The sequence below is a fragment of the Chinchilla lanigera genome, unplaced genomic scaffold (genome assembly GCF_000276665.1).
Source record: "Chinchilla lanigera isolate Chin_1 unplaced genomic scaffold, ChiLan1.0 scaffold00044, whole genome shotgun sequence".
NCBI lineage: Eukaryota > Metazoa > Chordata > Mammalia > Rodentia > Chinchillidae > Chinchilla > Chinchilla lanigera.
In genome coordinates, this window is record NW_004955445.1 from 18,861,541 (window position 1) to 18,888,228 (window position 26,688).

The 26,688-nt window shown below is 40.0% G+C and overlaps 1 protein-coding gene across 2 annotated transcripts in view; it reads right to left on the reverse strand.

Moving 5' to 3' along the window:
* Positions 1 to 26,688, reverse strand: part of Ctnnbl1 (catenin, beta like 1) — a 166,470-nt gene that overhangs the window by 52,152 nt on the left and 87,630 nt on the right. For both annotated transcript variants that reach the window (XM_005392553.2, XM_005392554.2), the window contains exon 11: positions 13,477 to 13,658. In XM_005392553.2, the coding sequence (XP_005392610.1) occupies positions 13,477 to 13,658 (182 nt within the window). The remainder of the gene's footprint in view (positions 1 to 13,476; positions 13,659 to 26,688) is intronic.

Below are 26,688 nucleotides of genomic sequence, written 5' to 3' on the forward strand. Positions count from 1 at the left end.
AAAAAAAAAAAAAAAAAAAAAAAAAAAAAAAAGCCCCAAACCCTTGGTAATAGAGCTTCCCTACCTTGCCAGTATCATAAATTTTCCTCTGCTATTTCTAGAAATAGCTAGTTACTGGATTGTTGCCTTGGTGATTAAAAGTCATTTAACTTTCTGGTTTTCAGATGTCTCCTTGAGAGATGGAAGCACAGATTAAGAATTCTGGCATTAGGTTTTTGCAGATATTAATTTAAAACAATGTGCACGATTTGAGAAAGTACTTAACTTCTTTGGGGCTGTTCCCTCAGTAATAAAACAAGCTAGTGAAACCACACACAGAGCTGGCATTAGGGATAATGACATAATGCACACACAGGAACACAGCAATATTCTATAAATGTGAGTCACCACTATCATCAGCAGTTGCAGAAACCTTAGACTAGTTCATACATTAGGAAAACCAGTCTGTGAAACAGGGTAGCAAATACTGCTATTCCAGAAGTTGACCAGCCAGCAGGCATACATAACACAGACATGATTTATTAGTAATCAATACATTTAAGAAAGTTGTGAGCATATTTTTTAGTGATTACCAAAATGATCCGCTTAATTTATTTTATGGTAACCCTGCAATAAATAGGGAATGAATTAACAATCTTCTTTTTTTTTCTCCTTCAGAGCCAGGGATGAGGAAAAAAATGTTACAAAGAACAAGTAAAGGAGATGTAGAAGAGATAGGGCAGAACACTGAATGAGATACACAGCACCTCTGTTGAACACCTGTGCCTAATTTTATAGCTCACAATGTACTTTCCCCAAAGGTTATCTTGTCCAAATCCCACATGCTGTGAAATATTATCATCTACGTCTTAAAGGTGAGCAGACTGACGTTCAAAGAGAGCAAGTGACTTGCTCAAGTCACAGAACCCAAGCCCAAAAGTTAGGGGAAAACTGAAAATCCAGCCTTCTAAACCAGCTCGGGTTCTTCTTTTCTGGGCTGCTGAAGACATCTAAAGTTACTCCTCACAAAGAACTGTTCAGCTACAGAAGTCACCCCTTCCCACCAGTTCACAGCACCGTTCTTCAACTCTATCCTCGGTGGTGACCCGCCCCCCAACCCAATGCACACTTTCTCTAACAGACAACGTCAGCAAGAGCAAAGGGCTGCTTTTCTTCAATCTAATACCTGAGAATAATCTCTGTTCCGGAATCCTTTGTTTGGCTACCTGGAAAGACTGTGTTCAACATCTTTCCAGCCTCCTTCTTATGCTAATTACAGCTCATCAGCATCTGGACACCCACAAGCAAAATCAATCTGGCTATAGAAGCAAGCCAAAGACATTTTCCCATTGTATTAAAAAAAAAAAAAAAAAGGACTGCAACATGATTAAATACACAGAACATTTCCCCAGCAACCTGCAGGTTGCTGCATATAAAAATCACATCCAATATTACAAGAGTCCAGGAAAAAGGATACTAACAAACACCTCACACATGTAATTGTATTCTTTATGAGCAGTAAAATGTATACAAGTTGATTTTTAGTTTTTTTCTTCCTCCACTGTATCTTCTGTTAGATGTTAACATGCCTAACACATTCAAATATTCACACATTTAAAAAAAAATACCATTTGAGAGGCAGCTTCACTTCTTATGCTCTAACCAAATGAACTTGGACACATTAAGCCTTTAGCCCATAACTCATTTCCTTACCATTCTGAAGTCCTAGCACACTTACAATACTACTTGGACGAGCCACCATTACCTCCCGAGCACAGCTCACTTCTCCAAACTGCTGTCACTTCCTAATCATTTAACCTGAGGTTTATCCTGCCTTCTAAACACATAGTCTAGCTCCCTAACTGTATTAAAAAGCTCAGGACTGTGAACACACCCAAGACAGTAAAAACAGTAATTTCAAAATAGCATATACATGAGGACTCCTTTTATATAAAATTATACAGAATGTAACTCCCACCCCAAAATGGATTTTGAATGAATAGTATCTGTATTTCCAATAATTAACTCTGGGTCAAAGTTGGGGATGATTTTTACTTTCCCTCCATATTTCCCCGCACGTTTTGAATTTTATATTAGTTTATTCAGAAAGGGTAATAATAAGCCTCCCCAAAGGTCCACATGTCAAGTATCTTCTCTTCACAGAGAAGGTACAAAGGCTGCTTACAAAGACTTGTGCTCTGGGCATCCTGGCCAGTATCCTCAATACTAGATGAGCAATAGGATCTGGAACCTTTTAAAAACACTGATGCTTGAAGCTCCAGTCCTCAGGACTTCCTGAGGTGGGGCCTAGGCATGGGCATTTTGTCAAAGCTCTCCAAGTGACAGAAATCAGCAGGCAGAAAGCTACACGTTTGTGTCTCTTGGGGGTGGGGGCCATGGAGAGGCCTGAGCACCAAGGGAAGCCTTTCCTCAGGTCAGACAATTGAAAGGTAACAGACAGGGAGGCTTAGGGACAGAAACTAAAGGCTGAGCAGTGCTGTGTGTGCATCAGCTGGGGAAGAGCATGAGGAGACAGGACACAGCAGGCAGATATATCCTAAGTATGAATCCAAGAAGAAGCTAACAAAGTCAGGGAAGGCAAATAGTTAAGGGCTGAGAAATGGAGGTTATTTATACAGTACTGGAGGCTGTACTACTAACAAAGAAATGGAATAGGGAAAGACACCAAGCAGTTTTAAATCAGGCCCACTACAGATGAATAACCTTCATCTATAATTAAAAAAATCAGAAGAGCATGTCTATGATAGAGTTTTGGGAAACCACAGAAAAATCCTAGCTTCAATTCCTGGCAGAGCCACGTAGAGCTGTGTGGTCCTGGGAAAGTAATGTTCTCTGAGCCTCAGTGTTCTCATCTGAAAGTGCAGGCAATAACATACACAGTAACATACTGTGAGGATTAGGTGAAATGAGATAATATATGTAAAAGCACACTGCAGCATTAAGAACAAAAGCAGCCCTCAAACTGTAACAGTAGGAAGCACAGCCCTGTAGACAGTCTGTGTTGAATTTTAGTCAACGGCGGTCCACACTTAATTACTGCTCAGTTCCTAAGTTATTTCCCTATTTTGGCACTACCTAAAAGTGTTACAGAAATAACCTAAAATGATTTGCCTATTTCTCGACTGTTGCTTCTACACTGCAAGTATTTGTTTTACTTCTATAAAGGAGATAATTACATACTAAACCATTTCTATAAAATTTAATCAAGATTACAAATGAAAACTAATAGAGTCACATTGACAAAATAACAAACACATCAGAAGAAAATTCTATTTCCAAATAAGAATTCAGCCAGTGCTGTCACTAAAGAGCTAAGTTTCTTCTTGGCAAAGTGAAAAATACAAAAGAAAAACAGGAGCAATAAATGCTTCTCCTTTGCTTTCCCCATTTATGCCCTCAATATAAAAATTGAATTTGTGCTATAGTAGCTGAAATAGTCAAAATAACTGAAATTAGTGCTATACCTATGACCTGTAAAAATAGGAGGGAATCCTTGTGAAGTAAGAATAGTAAGATAAAATCAGTATCTTCTGACTTTTATTATACACATGCTGCATTTTCCACTTGACACTCCTTCACCAGGCCAACATCTACCAAAGGTTTGGCTCAGGAGGCTGTACTTGGAGGGGGTGCTGCTCCTAACTCCATCTGTTCTGTCAGCACCCAGTTACCATCAGAAGCCCTCCTCCGTGCTCCACAGTGCCTCACACTTCCTGCTACGTCTTACCTGGTAACGTAAGTGCAGGTTTCTATGTGTGTCTCCTCACTGGGCTGTGAGCTCATTCATCTTTCATTTTTACCTTGTAAGCTAAATGCAGGTTTCTACGCTCCCCTTGCTGGGCTGTTAAGCCTGTTCACCTTCCAGCTAAACGCCAAGTCTGGCACAAAGCAAGTACCAGTGGCTGTTCAGCCTGTTCACCTCCCATCTAAATGCCAAGTCTGGCACAAAGGTTTGTGTAGGAAAGAATGAATGAGGCCTTACCGACCTTCCTATAAGGAAGGCCTATAAGGCCGCCATCCACAGAAACAGACCCTCTGTAAGGGCAGTCTAGAATGGGAGCCTGGAGCTGAAACAGAAGGGGTCTGGTACATCGTTCAAATAGTGAAGAATATGCACAGGACTACAACAGCCAGTATCATAACTGAGATCCAGGGAAACAGGGTATCATGATGAGCAGTAGCTCTTTCTTCTCTGTGGTAGCTCCTGTCATGCCCCTGCACGTCCACATGGAGTTCTGGTTCATAGCTCGACTTCACACCCACAAAAGGATTCTATAAGTAAACACTGAAACTGGGAGGGGAAGGATGACTATTTCTGAAAGGAAGCTAATAAGCACTGACTATATTATCATTTATTGAATGTCCACATGATCACAATTCCTTGCAGAATATTTTGGGAAGGTTCTATCAGGCCTGTTTCAAGAGGAATTCAAGGGCCAAAGAAAAGAAATAATTTGTCCATGGCCACTAGCTGGTTTGTGGATAAAGCTGAGATTTGAAACCAAGTCTATCTGCCTAAAAAACAATCCTCCTCCCATGACCTTGTGCTGCCTGTGGATTATGAACCAGACCACTGGAGCCACTGTGCTGTTTGCAGAAGCTTTAGAAGCTGACCTAAGCTCAAATTCTGTTTCTGTCACTTACTTACCGGAAGGTATTTGGTAACTGACAACCTCTCTGAGGCTCACCTACAAAAAGAAGATAGAAATGCCTAATTCATAAAGGAGGGACATCTGTAAATCCCTGAGTATATTAGTAGATGCTTGATAAATGTGCACCGGCCATTGGCCTATTTTCTTCCTTTCCCACAAAGAAAAGAGTTGCTTCCAGGATGGCAAATACATTCTTTGTTTCACTGTCTTCCTTAATGGCAAACAAGTACGCTGTGCTCCACATGGGAAAGACCTGTGGGTAAATCCTTAACAACTTGAGCCAGTTAGCAAACCAGATGTGCACCACTCAGAATCACCCCCGCAAGCCTGAGGAGAAAAACCCCAAACCCAAACACACTGCTTATTTCAGCATCCCTCTATTTTGTCATGTGAGGTCAGAAATGAGACAAGCAGCTGGAGGGAGAGAAAAGGAACTGATCCAGAAACTGTTCAATTATAAGGTTTTCAAATAGCAACAAACAATAATATTTCATCCTTGTTTAACATAAAGTGCTGGTTAGTACATGGCTTAATGCCATTCTTAAAATTAAATACTGTTCACTCTTCACTTGCTCATTGTTCTGATTACTATAACTAACTCTTGCGATTTTTCAAGCTTGGAGAATATAAAAATGGAGGAAAAAAAAATCTTTGAAATCACTTTTATATAGTTATACAGAAGAAAATGGGGACTTGGGGTTCCTTGGCATATTCTCTCTGGGTAGGCTTTTGTCTTACATTCTACATAGGACTGGCATGTTCACAGCCCACCTCCAAGAATGGCAGATTTGGGGGAGGAAAGGATTTTTTTTCAGGCATGTATATACTTCTTAAATCACCAATACAGTACACAATTTTAGCCTCATTCCAGCCACTAATAGTCATGAAACAGAACCTGTATTAAGCACGTAATCTGTACTATTTCCTTTAATGTTCATATCACCCATATGAGATAGATCCTAATATTATCCCAATTTTATAATTGAGGAAATTTCAGCTTAGAGAGGTTAAGCGATTTTCCCGAAGTCACAGAGCTTGCAAATAATAGTACCAGTACAACAATCCAGGTCTCAACCTTTTTTTTTTTTTTCTTTTTTTCGGTCTTTTTGAGACAGGGTTTCACAATGCAGTTCAGGCTGGCCTTGAACTCACGCTGTAGCTGAGGCTAGCCTCAAACTCACAGCAATCCTCCTGCCTCAGTCTCCAGAGTGCTGGGATTATAGGTGTGTGATACCACGCCCGGCCCCAAATCTCATCTTAATCCACAACCCATGTTCTTAATCATCCTTATCTTAGTAATTCGCTAAACTATACCCAGTTTCTATATACACTAAACTTGGCTATTTGCCACTCCCCTCAACTGTACAAGAATAAACTACTATTCATCCTTCAAAGAACACTCAAATGGGAGCTAGGCATGGTGGCACACAGGCCTGTAATCCCAGCACTCAGGAGGCTGAGGCAGGGGGATTGTTGTGAGTTCCAGACCATCCTGGGCTACCAAGTGAGCTCAGGGCCAGCCTAAACTGCATATAGAGATCCTGTCTCAAAAAGAAAAAAAAAAAAAAGAACACTCATGGCATTTCCCACATCTAGTATAACATTTATTATAGTCTCAGGTCAGTATTAAAAAATGATCCACAATAAACTAACATTTATAACTCCCCACTCCAGTATCTTAGATTTGCAGATGTCACTCAATTCTCACAACAATCCAAGAAGGTGTTAATTCTATTTTACACGAAGAAATAAATACATATTCAACACTAGTATGGACAGATGCTGGGCAGCTAACTGCCTCATGGTAGAATCATAAGTTGGTTAACATGGTACCATGAATTCCACAATGCTTGTAACTACTGACATGCAATCTGATCTTTACTATAGCCGGTTCACGGGGCATAGGTATTAAAGAGGCTAATTTATTAATTTACTCAGTATTTACTAAGCACCTACAACGCACTGAGCATTGGTATGCACTAAGCAATATGACAGGTATTAGAAATGCCTAACCATAGTTTCACCAAGTCACTTTGCCATTTGCTCCTAATAACTTGTGCAATTCAAAAGGATGTCAGAGTCCCTAGCACCATGATGGCTTCTCTAAGTGCCAGAGTTAGAACCAAGGTGTTATGATCAAGAACTCTTCTGCACCCCCATTCAGCCACTTACCAGTGTATGCCTAAAGTGGTGAATTTTTTGAAGTTTACAATTTCCCTGCCTTCAGAATGAGAGACCCTATAGGGCTGCTGTAAGGTTCCAACATGATCAGATATGTAAAAACATTCCTACAGATGCTGAATATAGTAGTAATTACAAATGAACTGAAATTCCAGCATCCTGTTTTAACCTGTGTCATCATCTACCTTCCATCTTCCTTTCGAAGCATTCTTGTTCTCTTTAATAATGAAGCACTCTCGTCTGGTTTGTCTTTGTAATTGATCATACAGTTTAGTGGTAGATATCTGTAAAATTGCTTTTCCCCCCATGTCTGTTTCCCTCCTTCCTTATTAAACTTTCTTATTAAATTTGTTGACAGCTGAGAGTGTCTCTCTCAGCTGAGTGGTAACTTTGAGACTTTAAAAGGACACAGAAACTGGGTCAGTGGAAAGAATTATTAAGGGTGCAAAGCAGTTCAAACAGGTGATGAGGGCAGATACAGTAGCAATGGAGAGGACTGAGTCAAGAGATTTTTGTAAGGCAGAATTCACAGGACTTAATATTAGTTACACATAGGGAATATTAGAGTTAAGCGTAGGGTGTTGATTTTTGCTGTAGGTGGTGATGGAAGACAGTGCCACTAACCAGGGCAGGACAAGCAGAAAAGTGGGATGGGAAGGCAATGAAAGAACTAGTATGCTTTTGAACAAGCTGAGTTTAAATGCATGTGGAGTTATCTGTTGGTTATTAGCTGTGGCAACCACAGCTTTGGAGAGAAAATGAAGCGGAAGATCTGGTGTCCACAGCAGAGAGACAGAGGTTAAAGGAGCTGCAAGGAGCAGATGAAAATACCCAGGCCAGTACATAGGTCCAATTTTGCTTGTATAGCCTCATTAGACCACCATGGGTCCAGGCGAAAATGAAGGCGGCAGAGAAAGGTGATCTGGAGAGGGAACCCTAGGAAGAGCAGCCTCCCAAAACAGACACTCCATTCTAGTCCCTGTCTACACAGAACTGTCACACCTTAGGTCTTTGCTATATTTTGAATGCTGCAGGAGCCCCGATAAAAGTTGGCCTCAAATGTCATTATCACACTAGAGACCCGAAATGTTTCATTTTTGTCTGTGTTGACTAAACTCCCCTCTCTTCTGGCTGCAAGGAGGGTTTTGCCATTTCCCTCTGGTAATGCCGGTAGGTGGTATGGGAGCTCTGGCCTGCATCTTCTTGGTGTTAGGAGTCTAAGAGGCACAAGGAACTGTATGCTTCCTGATGTGTGGAGTCCACCAGAATCACTCACAATTCTTTGCAAATGACAGAAGAGTATTCTTCAAAGCACTGACCTGTTATCAACTGCTGTCACTGCTGATAAGGCAGAAGTATGCGCAAATCCTAGTCTGCGCACCACACACCTACACACTGCTTGGCAGCTCAGCCCCGTGCAGCTCTGACGGCCTCCAGGGGAACCGCGTAAAACAGCGCAATTAACTACAAGTGCTACGAACTCAATAACTCACCTACCTAATGAGGCAATACAAGGAAAACTGCACCTATTTTAATAAGAATTTTAAAAGGAGATGGGAAGTAAAGGTCAGATGCCATTTCTGGATCCCAGTTCTTTTCTTTTTCCCTCCAATTCTGAAGTAGTTAATACGAAGGAGACAATATATGCTATGCTATTCTTTATAAAACCAAGGAGGCAGCCAGTCATGTTACTGTACCCAAGGGCAAATTATTTCTTTCTAACCCATCCCCCAAGCTAAGTGCCTCCCCTGATCTATTTCTGAAGGTTTATTATGCAAACCTGAATGGATTTCAATTACAATAATTCTTTTCTTTCTCCACCCCAACTCACAAAAGAAGAACTAAATTATCAGTAACTCCAGGTTATAAAGGCAATTTTTGCTTTTTGTCTCCTCTCTAGAGTCATCTTATTCTAGAAGTTCTCCTCTCTCAACCCTTTTCATTGGCTTTGGGAATAGAACTGTTTCACGGCACCTTACCTAGCAAGGCATGACTCCTGACATTGCCCTCAGGGAGGAGTTTGCCCACTTTCACACCGTTATAGTGGAGCAATCAGCCCTCTCCCAGCCCCTCCACAGTCAAGCCTTCCCCATGACCTCTAAGAAGGATAAGTATGTATGGTTAAGGCCAGGGCTGGTAGAACTGAAGAGCTTTGCTAGAGGAAAGAATTAACACATCAGCCTGATGTGGTGGCACACACCTGTAATCCCAACATTAAGGGGGGTTGAGGCAGGAGTTCAGGCCCAGCATGAGTAATTTAGTGAGACTCTGTTTCACTAAATAAAAAAAGGCTAGAAATATAGCTCAGTACAAAGGTCCAGCATTCAATTCCCAGTACCACACACACAAACACTAAGAACTGACACATCTTACAAGTGTGTACAGTGGTACCATGGTACTTGTTAACTGGTTTTGGGAGGTGTGATGAGTACCAAAAATGATAATTACCAAATGAATTGTTTTGACTGGAAAGGCTAGCAAGTCGTGAGGCAATCGACACTGGAGTTCTAGCCTGCACACAGAGTGTATGCAAATAAGCAGTGGACATCCTCCCTATACTTTAAGTTACCGCTAGATGACTCATAATATCTAATACAATGTAAATGCCATATAAATCAGTGCTATACTGTGTTGCTTAGGGAATAATGACAAAAAGAATCTGCTCAGGTTCAGTACAGGTACAATTCTTCTTTTGCTGAATGCATTCAATCCACAGTTGGTGGAACCCACTCACACAGAAAGGACTGATTCAGTGGGCCAACTGTACACAGTCATACCCTGGTACGAAACTGCTTTGAAACTTGTCGAATTTGGTACTCAACATATTTTGCCATGAAAATTTTGTCCCCATACTTGCTTGGTACTCAACATGCAGGGCAGAATTTGCTGGGGCCCACTGCCTCATCATTTGCTACCCTTTTCAGCCAAAACAATTTGTTTAGTACGTGTCATTTTTTGTAGTTGTTGTGCCTGGCCTCATAGAACCAATTAACGACAAGTGACAAGTACTGAGGTCCCACTGTATGTCATTTCTCCTGACCCTCACAACCAGCCTGTGTGGTAGATCCTGTCCTGTTTTACAGATGGGGTGAGTGAGGCTCAGAGAGTTTAGGAATTTGCCTAAGATTACAAGTTGAACAATAGTGGATCCATCTGTACCACAGGCTACACTGCTATTGTAGGAGTTTGGGGAAGGTCCTGAGAGGAGACAGGGGCCAAGACTGGACCAGAATGAACTTAAAATAGCCAACCAGAATGTATGACAAGATCCTGAAGCTTGACTAGAAAGGAAAGGGAAAGTGTAGGCCTTCTGGACTGGGGAACTGACTCTAGTGTACTGTACTTAAGTAGAGGTGGTAGTGGCCTTACCTATAAGGAAATTCTGTGCACAACAGGGTTCTTAAAGGCATGGCTGTAAAGAAGAGCTTTGCTGCAAACACCAAACCAATATGACAAAGTCAAACATGGCTAGAAACCCACTCACTTTTGTTTCTAAATCATCTTGGTGAAAGATCAGTTCCTTGAGGGATGGCTAACAATCATCAATGAGAAATGCAGTCAACTGTACTGACTTTAACCTTGTGTGGTTCTGGGGAGAGCCCCATCCTAAGTTGTCCTCCATGAACCGTCTTTCAGGGAGGTAGCTGCGCATTTATGCAATGAATAAACATTTAATGTGCAATTCCTACATTGTAGGCAACGTGATGGGCAGTGGGAGCCAGAGGTGACAAGGCCATTGGTTCTACAATCCCAAGTGCTAAAGACAAAGTCTTAGGATCAATAGTCCATTTAGTAGGAGGTCCTATCCTAGTTTAGGGTGCATGATATGTTTCCTTGAGAAAGTGACATTAAAGTAAGGACTGAGAGATGACTAAAAGGAAGCCAGCCAGCCAGGTCAGTGAAAATCGCTGTGGACAGAGGAGAGAGCATATTGAGAGCCTAGGATGAACTGGGCCCAGTGGCAAATATTGCTAGTGGTTGGAGGGTTCTGTGCTCTGGCTTTGCACTCACACCTGGCACACTCACAACCGAAGGACCAGCACAGAGAGCAGCTGATAGCACAGGACTACCTAGGAGACAAGCCAAACTGCCCTGCCCTGCCCTGCCTCCATTCTCACCTTACCCGGCCAGTGTGCCAGCAGCAGCAACAGCTGGCAAGGGTGGTAGGTGGTGTAGGGCTGTGCTTTCTCCTTTAGGTTCCCTCATGCTCCTGGGTGCTGGCATCTTCAGGATGCAGAGCTCATCCTCAGCAGCCATTATAGTCCAAACACGCCTTCTATGAGCCGTCTTACCAAGCCATTGCCCTCACTAATATAATGTTATCAAATTCCTAATGTGGGTACTCTAAAGCAAATGTACTGTTACCAGCCTGCCACCGGGCACATTTTTCAGAAGGAAAACAGATGCTCACTGAGTCTGTCACTTCTTCTTCTCAGTACCATGAACACAGAGCAAGAGTCAGCAAGGGGCTGTTTTCCCTCACACCCTCGTCAAACACACTTAGGATGCAGTGTCAAATCTCTCAAAAGCCATCAGGACAGCACAGTCCTGGATGAAATCTCCTGGATTCTGAAGCAACCCTAACAATTAGGTCCTGAGCCTTGGAATGCACTTAAAGTAGCCAACGGATATCAGAGCTTCTAGTTTGCTAGTCTTGTTGTCTCATGTTACAAAACAGGAAGGAAAATACAGTCCAAGGAAGCTAAGCAAAGGGTCTAAAGTCACATGCTGGTTAGTTGTAGAACCATGGTTTGGTTCCTGTTATGGTTTGTATCTGGATGTCCCCCCAAAGCCTCAGGCAGCCTTGTCAGGGAGCTTTCCAGAGGTGGCTAAATCTAGTTTGTGATTGATTCAAGGTCTGATGCTGGGATTATGGGTGTGAGTGCTACACCTGCCCTAGGGTGTGCAACCTGAATACAATGTAAGGGACAGAAAGACTCTTGTCTCTGTTTCCACTTTTGCTTCTTGCTTTTGCTGTCTTTTGCCACCAGGAACTGTTGCCTCTCTGCCAAGTACCCTCCTGTCTTGGAGCCAGCTGATTATGGACTGAAACCTCTACAAACTATGAGCTAAACAAACCTTTCCTTCCTTAACTTTGGGCATCCAGTATTTTGTCTCATCAACGAGAAAAGTAACTAAGACAGTTCCTTTCTAAGCTGACTTTCTTATCTGAGAAAACAAGGATACTACCATCAACTCCATAGGTTGTGAGGCCTAACAGCACATAATGCACCAAAGCCAGGAACACAGCAGGTCTGCAGCACTAAAATGGTGACAACTTGCAAAATTTTATCTCTTAGATCCTGTCCCTCTCCTAGATCCTGCCCTGCTCATTGCCTAGCGTTTAGTAAATTTACACCATGGAAAGAAAAAGAAACCAGCAGTAGGGTTAACAGGTTTAGAGCTAGTGTTTGGTCAATTATCTGATCTGAGTTAAACTTAAGTATCTAGTTGGTCTCAGATCTCCAGGCTATATAGTACATTGCTGTACTCCCTACACTGCCAGTTTCTCCTGCCCCTGTCAGGCTTTCTGCTATCTGTAGAGAGCTGATTTGATCACAGCAGTTATCATTGGAAGTGATCTCCAAACACAGGTCATGCCACCTTCCCTCTAGGCACTCCAAGTTGGAGGAGACAAAGCCAAGCCAATTTGAGAACACGGACAGGACCTCTCAAACTTTTATCTATGAGGGTGAAGAATAAAAATATAATGCAGATTCTTATGCCAATTCCACCAATCACTGGTTAAAAAACTCAAAAAAACCCAACCCCCCTCACCAAACCCCGTCCAAAAGGTGAGACAAATGTTGCTTTTGACAAGACAAGCAAATTAGTTCACCAAGCAGCTCGGGTTTTCCTCCTCTCTCTCACACATTACCTTTTCATCCCTCCAACTCCCTCCTCCACCCCACATACTTTAAAATAACCATCCAACCATGTAAATTCCCTAGTGCAAGTGTCTGCTAGCCTCCAGCGGAGCTGTCAGTGCTCATAAATCCCTGGCCTTCCAGATTGCACTGCGGCTATTTATTGGGGGGAGGGATGCAGCAGGCCAGTAGACAATAGCAGGAAGAGATTGGCCTAGCAGTAACTACTCTGGTTATAGTGTCGCAATTCATGGCAGCATTTTGTTGGGAGTGTGCACCATCAGGGAGGAGAAACATAAAAAGGGGAACCTGGGCTGTAAATAGTTTATTTCGGCAATTCCTGATGTTGGCTGAATCATACTTTAATACAGAAATACATGAAAGCACCACTCCGCAGGTGACATGTGCTGCCACCTCATTACTCTTTTCAAAAGGGTCCTCCATCAGAGAGACACTTCGCTACAAATTATAGTGAAGAAAACAAACAAACCCTTGCACACAGACTTATTAACAGGCCAAAAGGAAATGAAACCACCAGGATTTGAACAAGCAGAGGACACGGGCAACAAAGGCCATTGGTGACCTGGGGCCTTTGGGTTGCTTTGCCATGCACGGAAAATTGGAAGATGGAAAAGAAAAAGGAAGCATCCTTCCTCTCAGGAAGAGCCCAAAATTTCTCTGTGCCCCAAATGCAGATAGAATGTTTCCAAGTAACTCTCATTTCCCCATTTCCCCTAAAGCTCTTAAATTAGGCTAACTCCTCCTATGAACCCTACCTTCGTGCTCCTTCTCAGTAGTTCCCACTCTCTTGATCTTCCTGGGAGATTTCATAAAGAGAGGAAAGATGGTTCGCAAGCCAAGAATGTCAACGAACTTATGGCAATTGTCTGTGCCCTCTGGTCCAATCATGGCATGGTCCAACACTTTCAGAGCACTGCTCCGGGAAATCTTCTTTTCCCTGTGAACAAAAGACATTCCATATCAGGCATTTCAGGGGCAAGTTCCAGTGTTAAAAAATAAAAAGTGTTTTTACTGCAGTACTCATTATAATGGGGAGTAGGAAAGGAAAATTAAAAACAGCTTAAATGCCCACTGTGAAAAAATGGTTACATTATGATCAGTCTAAATGGAATATTACACACTTGATAACTATTAGGAGAATCTATAATAGGATGAATAAATACTTATGGTTAGAATGCTAAACACAAAAGTAATATTCATAATTCCTTATGAAAAATTATCACAATTATGAGAAAAATATCATTAAAAAGAATAGAAAAAATGCTAGGAGACATAAGTTATATGATTATAGATGGTTTATTACTCCTTTTTGTTCTTTTTTATGTTATCAAGATGTAACTCGATATTATTCCTTTTACTTTAAGAGCTTTATTACAAGATATAACTCACATACCATGTGATTCATACTATGAATAATATGATTATTCCTTCCTCTTCCTTTATAAAAGCTTTATCGAGATATAACTCACATACCATTTGAGTCTTATGTGTATTTAAGATGTACAGCTTGAAGAATTTTATTATATTTACAGGTATAGATAACTATACGGCTTAGATCTAAAATCCACCCCCCCCCCCCCGGAAATCTCATGTGTTCAGAAGTGGAGCATTTGGAAGGTGACTAAATCATGGGGATACTATACCTATTAAGGGATCAGTTAATTGATGAGTTCATAGCTAGGTGTGCTGCTGTTGAAAGGTACAGCCCAGTTTGAGGAGATGGGTCACTGGAGGTGTGACCTAGAAAGGTATGTTTCTGTCCCTGGCTCTTCCCTCATGTCTCTCTGCTTTCCTGGTTGCTATGGGATGATGAGCTTTCCCTATGCCATGCCATTCCATCATGCTATTTCGTCCTTGAAGCCAGCCAACCATAGACTGAACCCACTGAAATTGTGAGCCAAAATAAACTTCTCTTTTAAGTTGCAGGTGTTGAGTATTTTGTGCCAGTGATAGGAAAGTGACTTAATATAGTAATAGTCACTGCAATCAATCAGAGAGCATTTTCATTACCTTGAAAAGAAACTATGTATCCGTTAACTCTCATCCCCAATTATACACTCACCATTTCTCTAAGCAACCACTAATCTATGCTTTGTCCATATAGATTTGTCTGTTCTAGACATTTCAAGTAAATGGGATCATATAATATGTGGTTTCTTGTGATTAGCTTCTTTCACTTGGTATAATGGTTTCAAAGTTCATCCACACTATAGTATATACCGGTATTTCATTCTTCTACATAGCTGAACAGTCCATTGTACAGATATGCCACAATTTGTCTGTACATTTTATCTGTTGATGGACACTGGGGTGGCTTCTTTTTAGTATTATGAATAATGTTGCAAAAAAATTCATGTAAAATTTCTTATGGAGAAATATGTCTTTATTTCTCTCAAGTAAGTACCTAAGAATAGAAATGCCAGGGCATATGGTAACTCTATGGTATAACCTTTTCAGGAACCACTAGATTGGTTTTCAAAGTAGCTGCATCATTTTACTTTCCCATCAGCAGCCTATAAGGATTCTGCTTTCTCTATCCCTTGCCAACACTTCCCTGCGTTATTGATTCTTATCATCCTAGTGGGCATGAAGTACTATCTCATTACTACATTGACTTATATTTCTCATAACTAATGACATCAAGCACTGTCTCATGTGCTTATTAGCTGTTTGTGTATCTTCTTTGGAGAAATGTCCACTCAGATGCTTTGCTCATTTGAAAATTGTGTTACAGTCATTCTGGAGTTGTAAGAGTTCTTCATATACTCTGAATGCAATTTGTAAACATTTCCTCTTATTCTAGAGATTGTCTTTTTGCTTTCATGATAGTATTTTTTGAAGCAAAATTTTGAAATCCAATTTAGCTATTTTTTTCCTTTGCTGACATATCTAGGAAATCATTATTAAAGCTGATGTTGCAAAGATTTACCCTTCTGTTTTTTTTTTCTAAGAGCTTACTAGTTTATTTAGCCTTTCATCCAGTTTGAGTTAATACATGAGGGAAGGATTCAACTTCATTCTTTGCAAATACATACCGAGTTATTTCAGTATCATTTGTTGAATACACTACTATTTCCTCATTCAATGTCTTGGCCCTCTGGTGGAAAAGCATCTGACCAAAGACTTTTGGCTTTATTTCTGGAGTCTCAATAACATTCCATTGACTTATATGTCTATCCTTACACCAGTATCACACTGTCTTGATCACCATGGCTTTGTAGTAAGTTTTGAAAATGTGATACTTTCTGTTTTGTTCTTTTTAAAGATGGTTTGGCTGTTCTGGGTTCCTTACAATTTTACACACATTTCAGGGCTACTTTGCCAATTTCTAAAGTGAAGTCAACTGGGCTTATAATAGGCACTATGTTAGATTGGTATATCACTTTGTGGGGCATTCCATCTCAATAATATTACCTTTTCCATTTGTAAGCAAGGGATGTTTTCCATTTACTTAGATCTTCTTTAACTACTTTCAACAATATTTCATAGGTTTCAGAATATAAAAGTTGTACTTCTTTGTTAATGTATTCTAGGTATTTTATTCTTGACCCTGCTGTAAATGAAACTGCTTCCTTAGTTTCATTTTGGACTGTTCATTGCAAATACACAGAAATACAACTAATTTTTATATATTGATTTTATATCCTGCAACATTGCTAAATTTGTTTATTAGTTCTAATGGCTTTTTAGTAGATTCCTTAGGATCTTCTATATTTAAGATCATGTTAGCAGTAAAAAGAAATGGTTTAATTTCTTCCTTTCCAATCTGGATGCTTTTTATTTCATTTTATAATCTAATTGCCCTGGCTAGAAACTCCACTACAGTAATAAACAGGACATTTTCGTGTTGCTACTGATGTTAGGGGGAAAGCATTTACTCTTTCACCATTGTATTAGTCAGCTATCTTGTTGCTGAGACAAAATACCCAACATCCACAACTTAAAGGAGGAGAGATTTAATGTGACTCACAGTTTCAGAGTTTCAATTAATCTTTAGCTAGCTCAAAGGCAGGAACACTATGGCGGAAGGACATAGTGGAACAATGATGCTACTTCATGTGGGACAGGAAGCAATGAACAGGGGAAGAAGGCCAAAGAAAGCTGTACCTTCCAATGGCATGTCCCTAGTGCCCCACCTCCTCCAATTTGGCCCTACTTCCTAATAGTATATTCATTACAAACTTCAGTAGATTAATCCCCTGCTAAGTGTAGCACACCCGTGAAATAATCATCTCTCTAGGAGTCTCAACTTCTGGGAAGATACAAGAGTGGTGGGCAGCAGAGAATACAGCCTCTCTAAAATCTGGTGTCCAGATGCTGGAATATAGCAATGTGAGGAAGAGAAGGAGGGAACCCAGAACCCAGCTAGGATTTGAAGCGAGAACTGAAGTCCACAGGGAGAGCAAAGAGAGAGACTTCAACAAAGAAGGAGGTGGCAGGGGGCACTTTCTCCTTGAGCCTGGATGCACTACATGGGAGGAGTAACTCATACCTGCAGACATATGGTGACTACTGGTGACCCCATGGAGAAACATACCAGTGAAATGGAGCAGTGGACACAGTGGACGGCAGTGGCTGGTGATTATTCAGGTTCAGCTGTCCCCCAGGAGAGGGCAATGGGCCAGTAGCCATCCTGGAGAGGGGCCAACTGAGCTCAGAATTCAGAACAGCTGTGAGCTGGCTCCACCTAGCAGCTCCCAGTGCCAGGGTGAGGTTGCCAAGGTCAACTTAGTAGGAGGTCAGGGAGCTCAGTTCAAGCTAGCCAGGAGTGGAGTTCAAGCTGGCAGGAAGTGGAATGGAACGTTACAGGCTGAACAAATTGGATTCCAGCCTCACAACCAGAAACCAGCTTAAACTTCAGTGGAACTAAAGGTGCAGGCTTGCTGGGATTATTCACTACCCCACCATAAAGCTATGGCTGGCCGGCTGGGATTAATCAACTCAGATCTGGACTCTGCTCACAATGTCCACTAGTGACAGCAGAGACATGCCTTGAAGTAGATATTGTTTTTATTTTCTTCCTTTTTTTCCCCTTTCACTTCATTTTGTTTTTTTTTTTCTTGTTTTTATATGAGTATGAGCATGGCTCCTAGTTTTTTTTGTTGTTGATATTCTATTCTGTTCTTGTTTTTAGCTCTTCCTTTTCTCTCTCCCTCCTGTCTTCTTCACCAGATTGTCAAAGTTTGTGTTGTCCTGCTTTGTCCTCCAGCCTTGCTTCTAATCTCTTCCTCTTCTTCTATTTCTCTATTTCACCACAACCCCTTTCAAATCATTTCCCCCTAGAGTAAAATTGCCATATTGAGGGCTTGTTCACTGTATACAGTTTTCTGGTTAGTTTTAGATTTTGATATAAAACCTCAAATCTAGTTCATATGGTTAGAGGTGGCAAATTAATAGTTACCACAATTCGTCATTTTCTAGGCTGTGTTTGATGCTATTGTTAATGTTAATTATACTACTTTACCCAAGGTGACATAATTGTTCTACTCAGTTGTCTTTCCTGGTATACCACCAGGCAAGCTGTCTTGGTTACTTTTTTCCTTGCTGCTGGGACAAAATACCTGACACCCAAAATTAAGGAAGGAAAGGTTTATTTTGCTTATAGTTCGTGGAAGTTTTAATCCGTACTTGGCAGGATTATAAGACAGAGTGGCATGTGGCATCTCAGGACGGCAGCCACAGCTAAGCAACAACTCACTTACACCGGGGCGGAATGGGGGAGGAATGCCCCAAGCACGCCTTCCTCTCCCTTACATATGCAAACTATCCACTCCAGGGCCGGTGCAGCTCTCACACCCATATTCAAACCCTCCCCAGGGCCGCAGGAGGCTTTGGGGGGACACACAGACAAAAACCGTAACACAAGCCAAGCTATTAAACAGAGGAAGAAGAAAGGGAAGCAACAACAGGAAAATAATATCATGACAGGGTTAAATCAGTTAATAGGTATCAGTTATAACTATCAATATTAACGGTCTCAATTTACCAATCAAAAGAAATAGACTGGCAGAATGGATCAAAAAGCAAGATCCAACAATATGCTGCATACAAGAAACATATTTAATTCTTTGACTGAAAGTCAAAGGATGAAAAACAATACCCCAATGCAATGAAAGCAAAAGAAAAAAAAAAAACAAAAACAGGGGTAGCTATTCTATACGCAGACAAAGTGAATTTCAAGCCAAGATTGATTAAGAGAGACAAAGGTCACTACATCCTTATAAAAGGAACAATCCAAGAAGAGATAACAATCACAAATATATATGCACCAAATATCAGTGTACCAACTGTATAAAACAAATATTAATGGCTATGAAAAATCAAATAAGCACTGATACAATTGTAATGTGGGATCTCAATACCTCACTGTCATAAATAGACAGATCAACCAGACCAAAAAAATCAACCAAAAAATCAGAACTGAACAAAACTTTTGAACAAATGGACTTAGACGTCTAGAGAGTTACACCCCACATCAGAATACACGTTCTTCTCAGCTGTGCGTGGAATGTTCTCCAAAATAGACCACATACTAGCTCACAGAACATGCTTAAGTAAATGCAAAGAAATGAAATTATCCCATGCATTATTATCAGACCATAGTCCAATGAAATTGGAAATCAATGACAAAAACAATCACAATGTCATAAACACATGGAAATTAAATAACACCCTCCTGAACAACCACTGGGTCACAGATGAAAAAAGAAATTAGACAGTTTATAGAATTAAATGATAATGCCAATACAACATACCAGAACTTATGGAATGCAATGAAAGCAGTCCTATGAGGGAAACTTATAGTGATGAATTCTCGTATCAGAAAAACACAGTGAGCTCAAATAAACAATCTAACATTGAATCTCAAGCTTTTACAAAAAAAGGAGCAAGTCAAGCCCAAAACTTGTATGAGGGAGGAAATTATAAAGATCAGAGCAGCAATTAATACAATAGAGACTAAGAAAACAATACAAAGAATTGATGAATTGAAGAGTTGGTTCTCTAAAAGGTTAAATTAAATTGACAAACCCTAAACCAATCTTATAAAAAAGAAAAGACTCAAATCCATGTAATCAGGGATGAAAAACGTGAATTCACAACAGATTCTGCAGAAATCTACAAGATCACTAATACCTACTTCAAGAACCTGTATTCTAATAAGATAGAAAACACAGGAGAAATAGACAGATTCCTAGATATATATGAATTACCAAAGCTGAATCTAGAAGATATAAAAATTCTAAATAAACCAGTATCAGTCAGTGAAATTAAAGATGTAATTAAAAACCTACCAACAAAGATAAGCCCAGATCCTGACAGAGTCACTGATGAATTCTACAAGAAATTTAGAGAAGACCTAATGCCACTATGCAAACTCTTTAATGAAACTGAAAGGGAAGCAATACTCCCAAATTCATTCCTTGAAGCAAGAATTACCCTGATACCAAAACCAAAGAAGGATCCAACCAAAAAAGAGAACTATAGGCCAATGTTCCGAATGAACATAGACACAAAAATCCTCAATAAAGTACTGGCAAACAGAATGTAGTAAATTATCAAGAAGATTATGCACCATGATCAACTAGGAGTCATCCCAGGAACACAGAGATGGTTTGACATACACAAATCAATAAATAATGTATCATATTAACAGGGCCAAGGACAAAAACCTTATGAACATCTCAACAGATGTAGAAAAAAGTATTTCATTAAGTCCCACAGCTATTCATGGCAAAAACCCTACAGAAAATTGGAATGGATGGTCTTTATCTCAATCTGATAAAATCCATCTATGACAAACCAACAGACAACATCATACTAAATGGACAAAAGGTGAAAATTTTCATTCTAAAATCAGGAATAAGACAAAGATGTCCACTGTCACCACTTTTATTCAATGTAGCTCTGGAAACATTAGCCAGAGCAATTAGACAAGAGAAAGAAATAAAACGAATAAGGATAGGAAAGGTGGAAGTTAAATTATCATTATTTGCGGATGACATGCTGGTCTACATAGAAGATGCCAAAAACTCCAGCAAGAGATTTGTAGATTTAATAACCAAATTCAGTAGCATAGCTGGATACAAAGTCAACACTCAAAAACCAAAAGCATTCATGTACACAAATAACAAACTCACTGAGAGAAAAATTAGGGAAACAACACCTTTCACAACAGCATCCAAAAAAATGAAATACTTAGGAATCAGTCTAACGAAGGAAGTAAAACATCTTTATGTTGAAAAATAAAGTACTCTGAAAAAGGAGACTGATGAGGATATCAGAAAATAATCCTGATCAAAATCCAATAGTATATCTCACAGAATTAGAGAAAACAACCCTAAAATTCATCTGGAAGCAGAAGAGACCCAAAATAGCAAAATCAATTCTGGACAATAAAGGCAAGGTAGGGGGCCTCACAATCCAGGAGTCTATTAGCCCTGTCAAGTGAATTAAGATTAGCTGGCAGAACTTTTTTTATTTTCTCTTTTAAAGAGACAAAAAAACCTCCCCAATAAACACGATACAGAATTTCAAAACAAGGTGATAATTGATCAAACAATATAAGCACTAACTGTTCCTTTCAATGAACTAATAGAAATTAGTAGTACAATTATCTTAGCTATCTTATGTATACATACATATCTTTTTTTCTCCTTCTTTTCTCTTTTCCCCCATCCCAGTTGTTCTTTACTTTTGAGCAACTGTTTTCCCTTTCACTATATCTACTGTACCTTTTGGATCTTATTTACTCTTTCAGTTTCTTGCACTATGGAGACAATACAATGTTTACACATGCAATTCTGACTTATTTCACTTATGAGTATGGTCTCTAGTTGCACACATTTACCTATAAAAGCCTCAAGTTTATATTTATAGCTGAGTAGTACTCCATTGTATAAAAATGTCTTTTTTACCCATTCCATACCCATATCTGTTTTATCTATTCTTCGACTGATGGACATTTGGGTTGTTTCCAAGATTTAGCGATTACAAATTGTGCTGCTATAAACGTGGGTGCACATATAATGCTGTGGCATGATGTTTTCATTTCTTCTGGGAAAACACCCCTAATCCTAGTTTTAATTTTTAAGCATGATGTTAGCTGTAGGTTTTATGCAGGTGTTCTTTATCAATGGTTGAAAAAGTTTCCTTCTGTTCTTTGTTGGAGTATTCCATCATGAAAGTATCATGACAAGTGACACCTGAACTGAGTCTGATGCATGAGTACATGCCAGTATATGAAAGTGTACTGGATTTTGTCAAAAAATTTTTCTGTATTTTATTATTCCCTCGTCTACTTTTCAATGTCATTCATTTTCCACAGTGAATATGTAGCACTTTTTATAAATGGAAAGATTAAACTATTTTTAAGAAGGAAAAAAAAAAGGTGATTCCCACTTTGAAGCCAAAGCTGACAGAATAATCCTACCACTGCCTAGTACACTTGCAGATACTTCTCTTGGGAGTTGTGTTTACTTTCCATTATTCTGACAAAATACCTGAAATAACATATAAGGACAGATGGGTTTCGGAGGTTTTAGTCCATGGTCACTTAGACCCATAGTTTTAGGCCTGTAGCAGGATAGTTCATCATGGTGGTAACATATAATAATGAAGCTGCTCACCTCACAGAAGTCAGGAAGCAAAGAAAAAGAGAAGAAAATATTGGGGTCCTTATACTGTCTTCAAGGACCTTGTCTCTTAAAAGGTTCCAGTAACATAATAGACTGGCAACCAAGCCTTTAACATACGGACCTTTGGGGAACATTTACGATCTAAATCATAACAACAGTATACTTTTCTTTTCTTTGGTACCAGGAATCAAACTCATGACACTGCGCTTACCAGGCAGGTGCTTTGCTGCTGAACTATATCCCCAGCCTAGAGTATACTTTTCTATAACCTTACATTACTTTCTTTAACACTCTGAAGTAGAGAGGACCAATTCTGTTTTTTCCTATCTTGGTACTAATGGTAAATCAAACAGCCAAGTCAATATATAATGCTTACTAAGCACTTAGTTAGCATTATGGTAGACACAAGAGAAAACAAGCACGTTTCTGCTCCAAAAAATTGTAAATCTATTTGGTGAGACCAAAATAATATGAAATAATTAATAAAGGAAAAGTATAAATCAGCATATGATTTATCAATCTATAAATATTTACTATTTACCTCTCCTATGAGAAATAAGAAGCCTCATATAGCTTACATTTTTACTGCAGAAGACAAAAGAAAATTAAAGTATCTGGTAGTGGTAAGTGTCAAGAAAAAGTAGAGTGTATTATGAATAGTGCTACTTTTATTCCGTGGATTAATCAAAACAATCCACAGATATTCCCAAATGACCTTCAAAATAACTACTGACTTTGAGAAAAAGAAAAAGGAGCATATGTCTTTATGTAACTGACATTATACTAGCTGCTAGGAATTATAAGGTCCCTTGTCTTTAAATAATTTAAGGACAGGTAAGTAAAAATACTTTAAAAGTGTGAAGCTTCGGAAACTAAGTCCAAGAAGGTGAAAGGTGGAGAAAATTAATTACCTGGGAGAAACCAGTGAAGGTGTCAAATAACAAGTGACACCTGAACTGAGTCTGGAGAATGAGTATATGCCAGGCAGACAAGGGAGAGCAGTGACACAGACTTTGGGGGCAGATATACAACAAGTGCAAAGGATGGGATGCTAGGTGGGGACTACAGGTAGCTGTGAATGAGGACAGATGGGCAAGAACACTGTCACATCAGGCCCTAGAGTTGCTGCTAGGGAATTGTGTTCCATCCTACAGATACTGAGAAAATGTCAGAGGTTTAAGCAAGAGAAGGCCCCAGATGGACACATTTTAGAAGCCTTATGCTGGCAGCAATGAGACGAAGGGGCTGGAGGGACAAAGCTTGATGCGGGGAGGACAATCAGGACACTTTGGCAACCATGTGAGAAATGACAAAAGGTTGTGTGACTGTGGCATCGGTATGAAAAAGGCGTATCCGAGAGAAATATTAAGTCTTAAATACCAGAAGCAGACCAAACAAATTCAGCATGGAAGGATTTATTTATTTATTTTTTGTATAAAGATGAAATTCAAACAGGAAACTAGGCAAATAATATATTTGTTTTCACTACAGCTGGACTGCCGCATTCTACTTTACAAGCTTGAACTTGCAATGGCTATGATTAGTGTGGATAATTATGTGAGCAGAAATCAGGAAACTGAGACACAGTATCCCCACTGTTCAGTCACTGAGGAAAAGCCTCCTGAAGTGAATGATAGTCACAGCACAGGGCATACTCAATTGCCATTCAACATACACTGAAGAAACCATTTCACAAATAACAGAGTTGACTGAAATATTAAAGGCAAAGGACTGAGGTTCAGGCAAGTCTCTTTTTCCCTTGTCTAAGCAAATTCAACAAACAAAAGATTTTAAAAGTAAAACCTTTCTTCAGGTAGCCAGTATAAGACACATTTAAAGGGGGCAGTAATTGCATATTGATCACCATTTAGCCAAGCTGGATGGAGGTGAACTTTGGAATATTCATTGGGTTTAAATTCAGGCTTTTAGCAATCAATAGCTGTTTGGCCTAACTTTCTTGGGTTGACTTTATTTGAAATATTTATTCTACTGGAGGACAAGTAGTTTATCTTAGTCTTGTCTGGGTTCATCAGGTTGTCGATCATGCCAGGACCAATGTGAATGCAAGCCTCCATAAAACTGGATGCCTATGGGAAATGACTGGGGGTCATCTACTGCTGCTCCCTATCTGCTTAAGTGAGCTTTCTGATGCAGGGAAATGTCTCCTGTTGTAGTTTTAATTAGCTTATTCTTTATCACACAAAAACTTCTGCAATGAACATGGGTTCTGAGTATGATTTTCCTTGTTCATTTGTACTTTCATCAAATATTTATGAGGTATTTAACAGGTGCCAGATATTAAGTCAAGGACACAGACACAAGGCACAGCTCATGCTTCTGAGGAGCTTGATCCACAAGGCACACAGACATGCAGACAATGGACAGAGTGAGAAAAGAGGAGTTGCACAGTACAAGTATGTACAAAGTAGAGTGTGAACAAAGAAAGAAGAATTGGTTGACTGTATGTGACTTAGGGAGGGAGGCCTCAACCAAGCTCCAGCGGATGTCTTTCTCAGACAGTAAAGAGGAAGAGGGCATTTTAAGTAGAAGGAAACAACAGCACACACAAGGACATGAGGCATCAGGGAACATTTAGGGAAGTGGTCTATAACACTGCTGTAGTATAAAGTAAGTAGCAGGAAAATATGAAGCCAGTTGATTTTGAGCATTAGGTACATTTATCACAGTGTTGGACAATATGGGTGGGGACAGTAGAAAGATGGAAACATTAGAGGCAGAAAAAAGGCAAAGTAATAGTAGACGAGGGTTGAAAAGGTTTGTGTTCTTACAGCAGCACAATTCATAATAGCTAAATCTTAGAATCAGCCTATATGCCCATCAACAGATGAACAGATAAAGAAAATGGGGTACCTCTACACAATGGAATACTACTTTGGCTTTAGGAAAGATCAGCTTGAGGCATTCATAGGAAAATGGATGTACTTGGAGACTAATGTCAAGTGAAATAAATCAGACACAGAAGTTTGTATATCATATGATTTCCCTTATATGAAAAATTTAATAGGAAAGAAGAACGAGAGAAAAGAGAAAAAAAGGTGATCACATCCTAGGTATGTCTGTTGTGAGTCTCTGGTTTCATTCTAATATGGTGTGGAAGCTCACTTTGCAAGATTTACGTCTCTTTGGATATGAAGATCTTTGTTGTTGTTAAAAGCACGATCCATTTTGAAAAAGAGAAAAGGAAAAGACTCCCAGAATGAAAATCTGTGAGGTAGGAGAATGGGTTAGTGGCTGTCTGGATTTGGTGGGAAGCTATTGGAATACAATGGCTAGTAAGTGGAGCATTTTAATTTGGAAAAGCAAAAACAACCTGTGTTTGACTGTGTTATGTTTGTACAGCTCTGTCAAGGAGATAAGGTCTGCTGAGGTTTGTATTTTAAGTTTGTGGATAGTGGGATATGAAAATTTTTGGTTTAATAAAATTGTTTTTTAAAAAGTAGGGGCTGAGTTCTGATTGAACCTGAGGAGTCTTTGGGACATGGCAGTGATGTCCACTAGGACCTAAATGGGTCTAAAGTCTAGAAATTAGGGTAGAGATGGGGGCAAATCTGGAAGAATTATTAAATCTATATGGATTGTAATTGAATCTACTCCATGAATACGACTATCCTGAGAGGGGGCAGAAAATAATACAGAAAAGAATGAAAATAAAGTCTATTTGTTCCTGGCCAAAGGAGAGATTAAGGCCTGTTCCTGCTGCTGGTGGCGCCCAGTGTGCTGCATGCCCTGACCCCAGACCCTGACTCCCTTTGGCTTGGCCTGTGCACCCCAGGCCCAGCCTGGGCGTTGGCACGTCGGGAAAATGAGGAAGGAGGAGCTGCCTCAGCCACAGCTAACCAATAGGGCCCTCAAAGTCTCTGGAGCAAGGTGCTGTGGAGTGACATGGCCTGAGAAGACAATTTTTAGATGAATTTTAGATGTGACCTACTGACAGATCATCACTGTGGTCCTGGGTGTCATTTGGGGAGTTCTGCCATTGTGAGGTTTCTTGGGAATAGCAGGATTCTGCCTGATCAACGTAGGAGTCTTGTACCTCTACTTCGGCAACTACCTACAGTTTGATGACAAGGAATATGGTGGCTGTGGGAACTCACAAAAGGATTTACGACGTCTTTTGCTTTGCTCATGGTCATTTGGATCATCTTTTACACTGCCATTCACTATGACTGATCGTGGACAGCGCCTACCTGTTTCCTGTCCAGTCCAAAGGACCCTCAGATTACAGCACAGAAAAATGACTGGTGGGTCATTGTGGCCACATGGAACCTGGACCCATGTTTCATGGACCAAGAATTAGAATGTTGGGTGTCA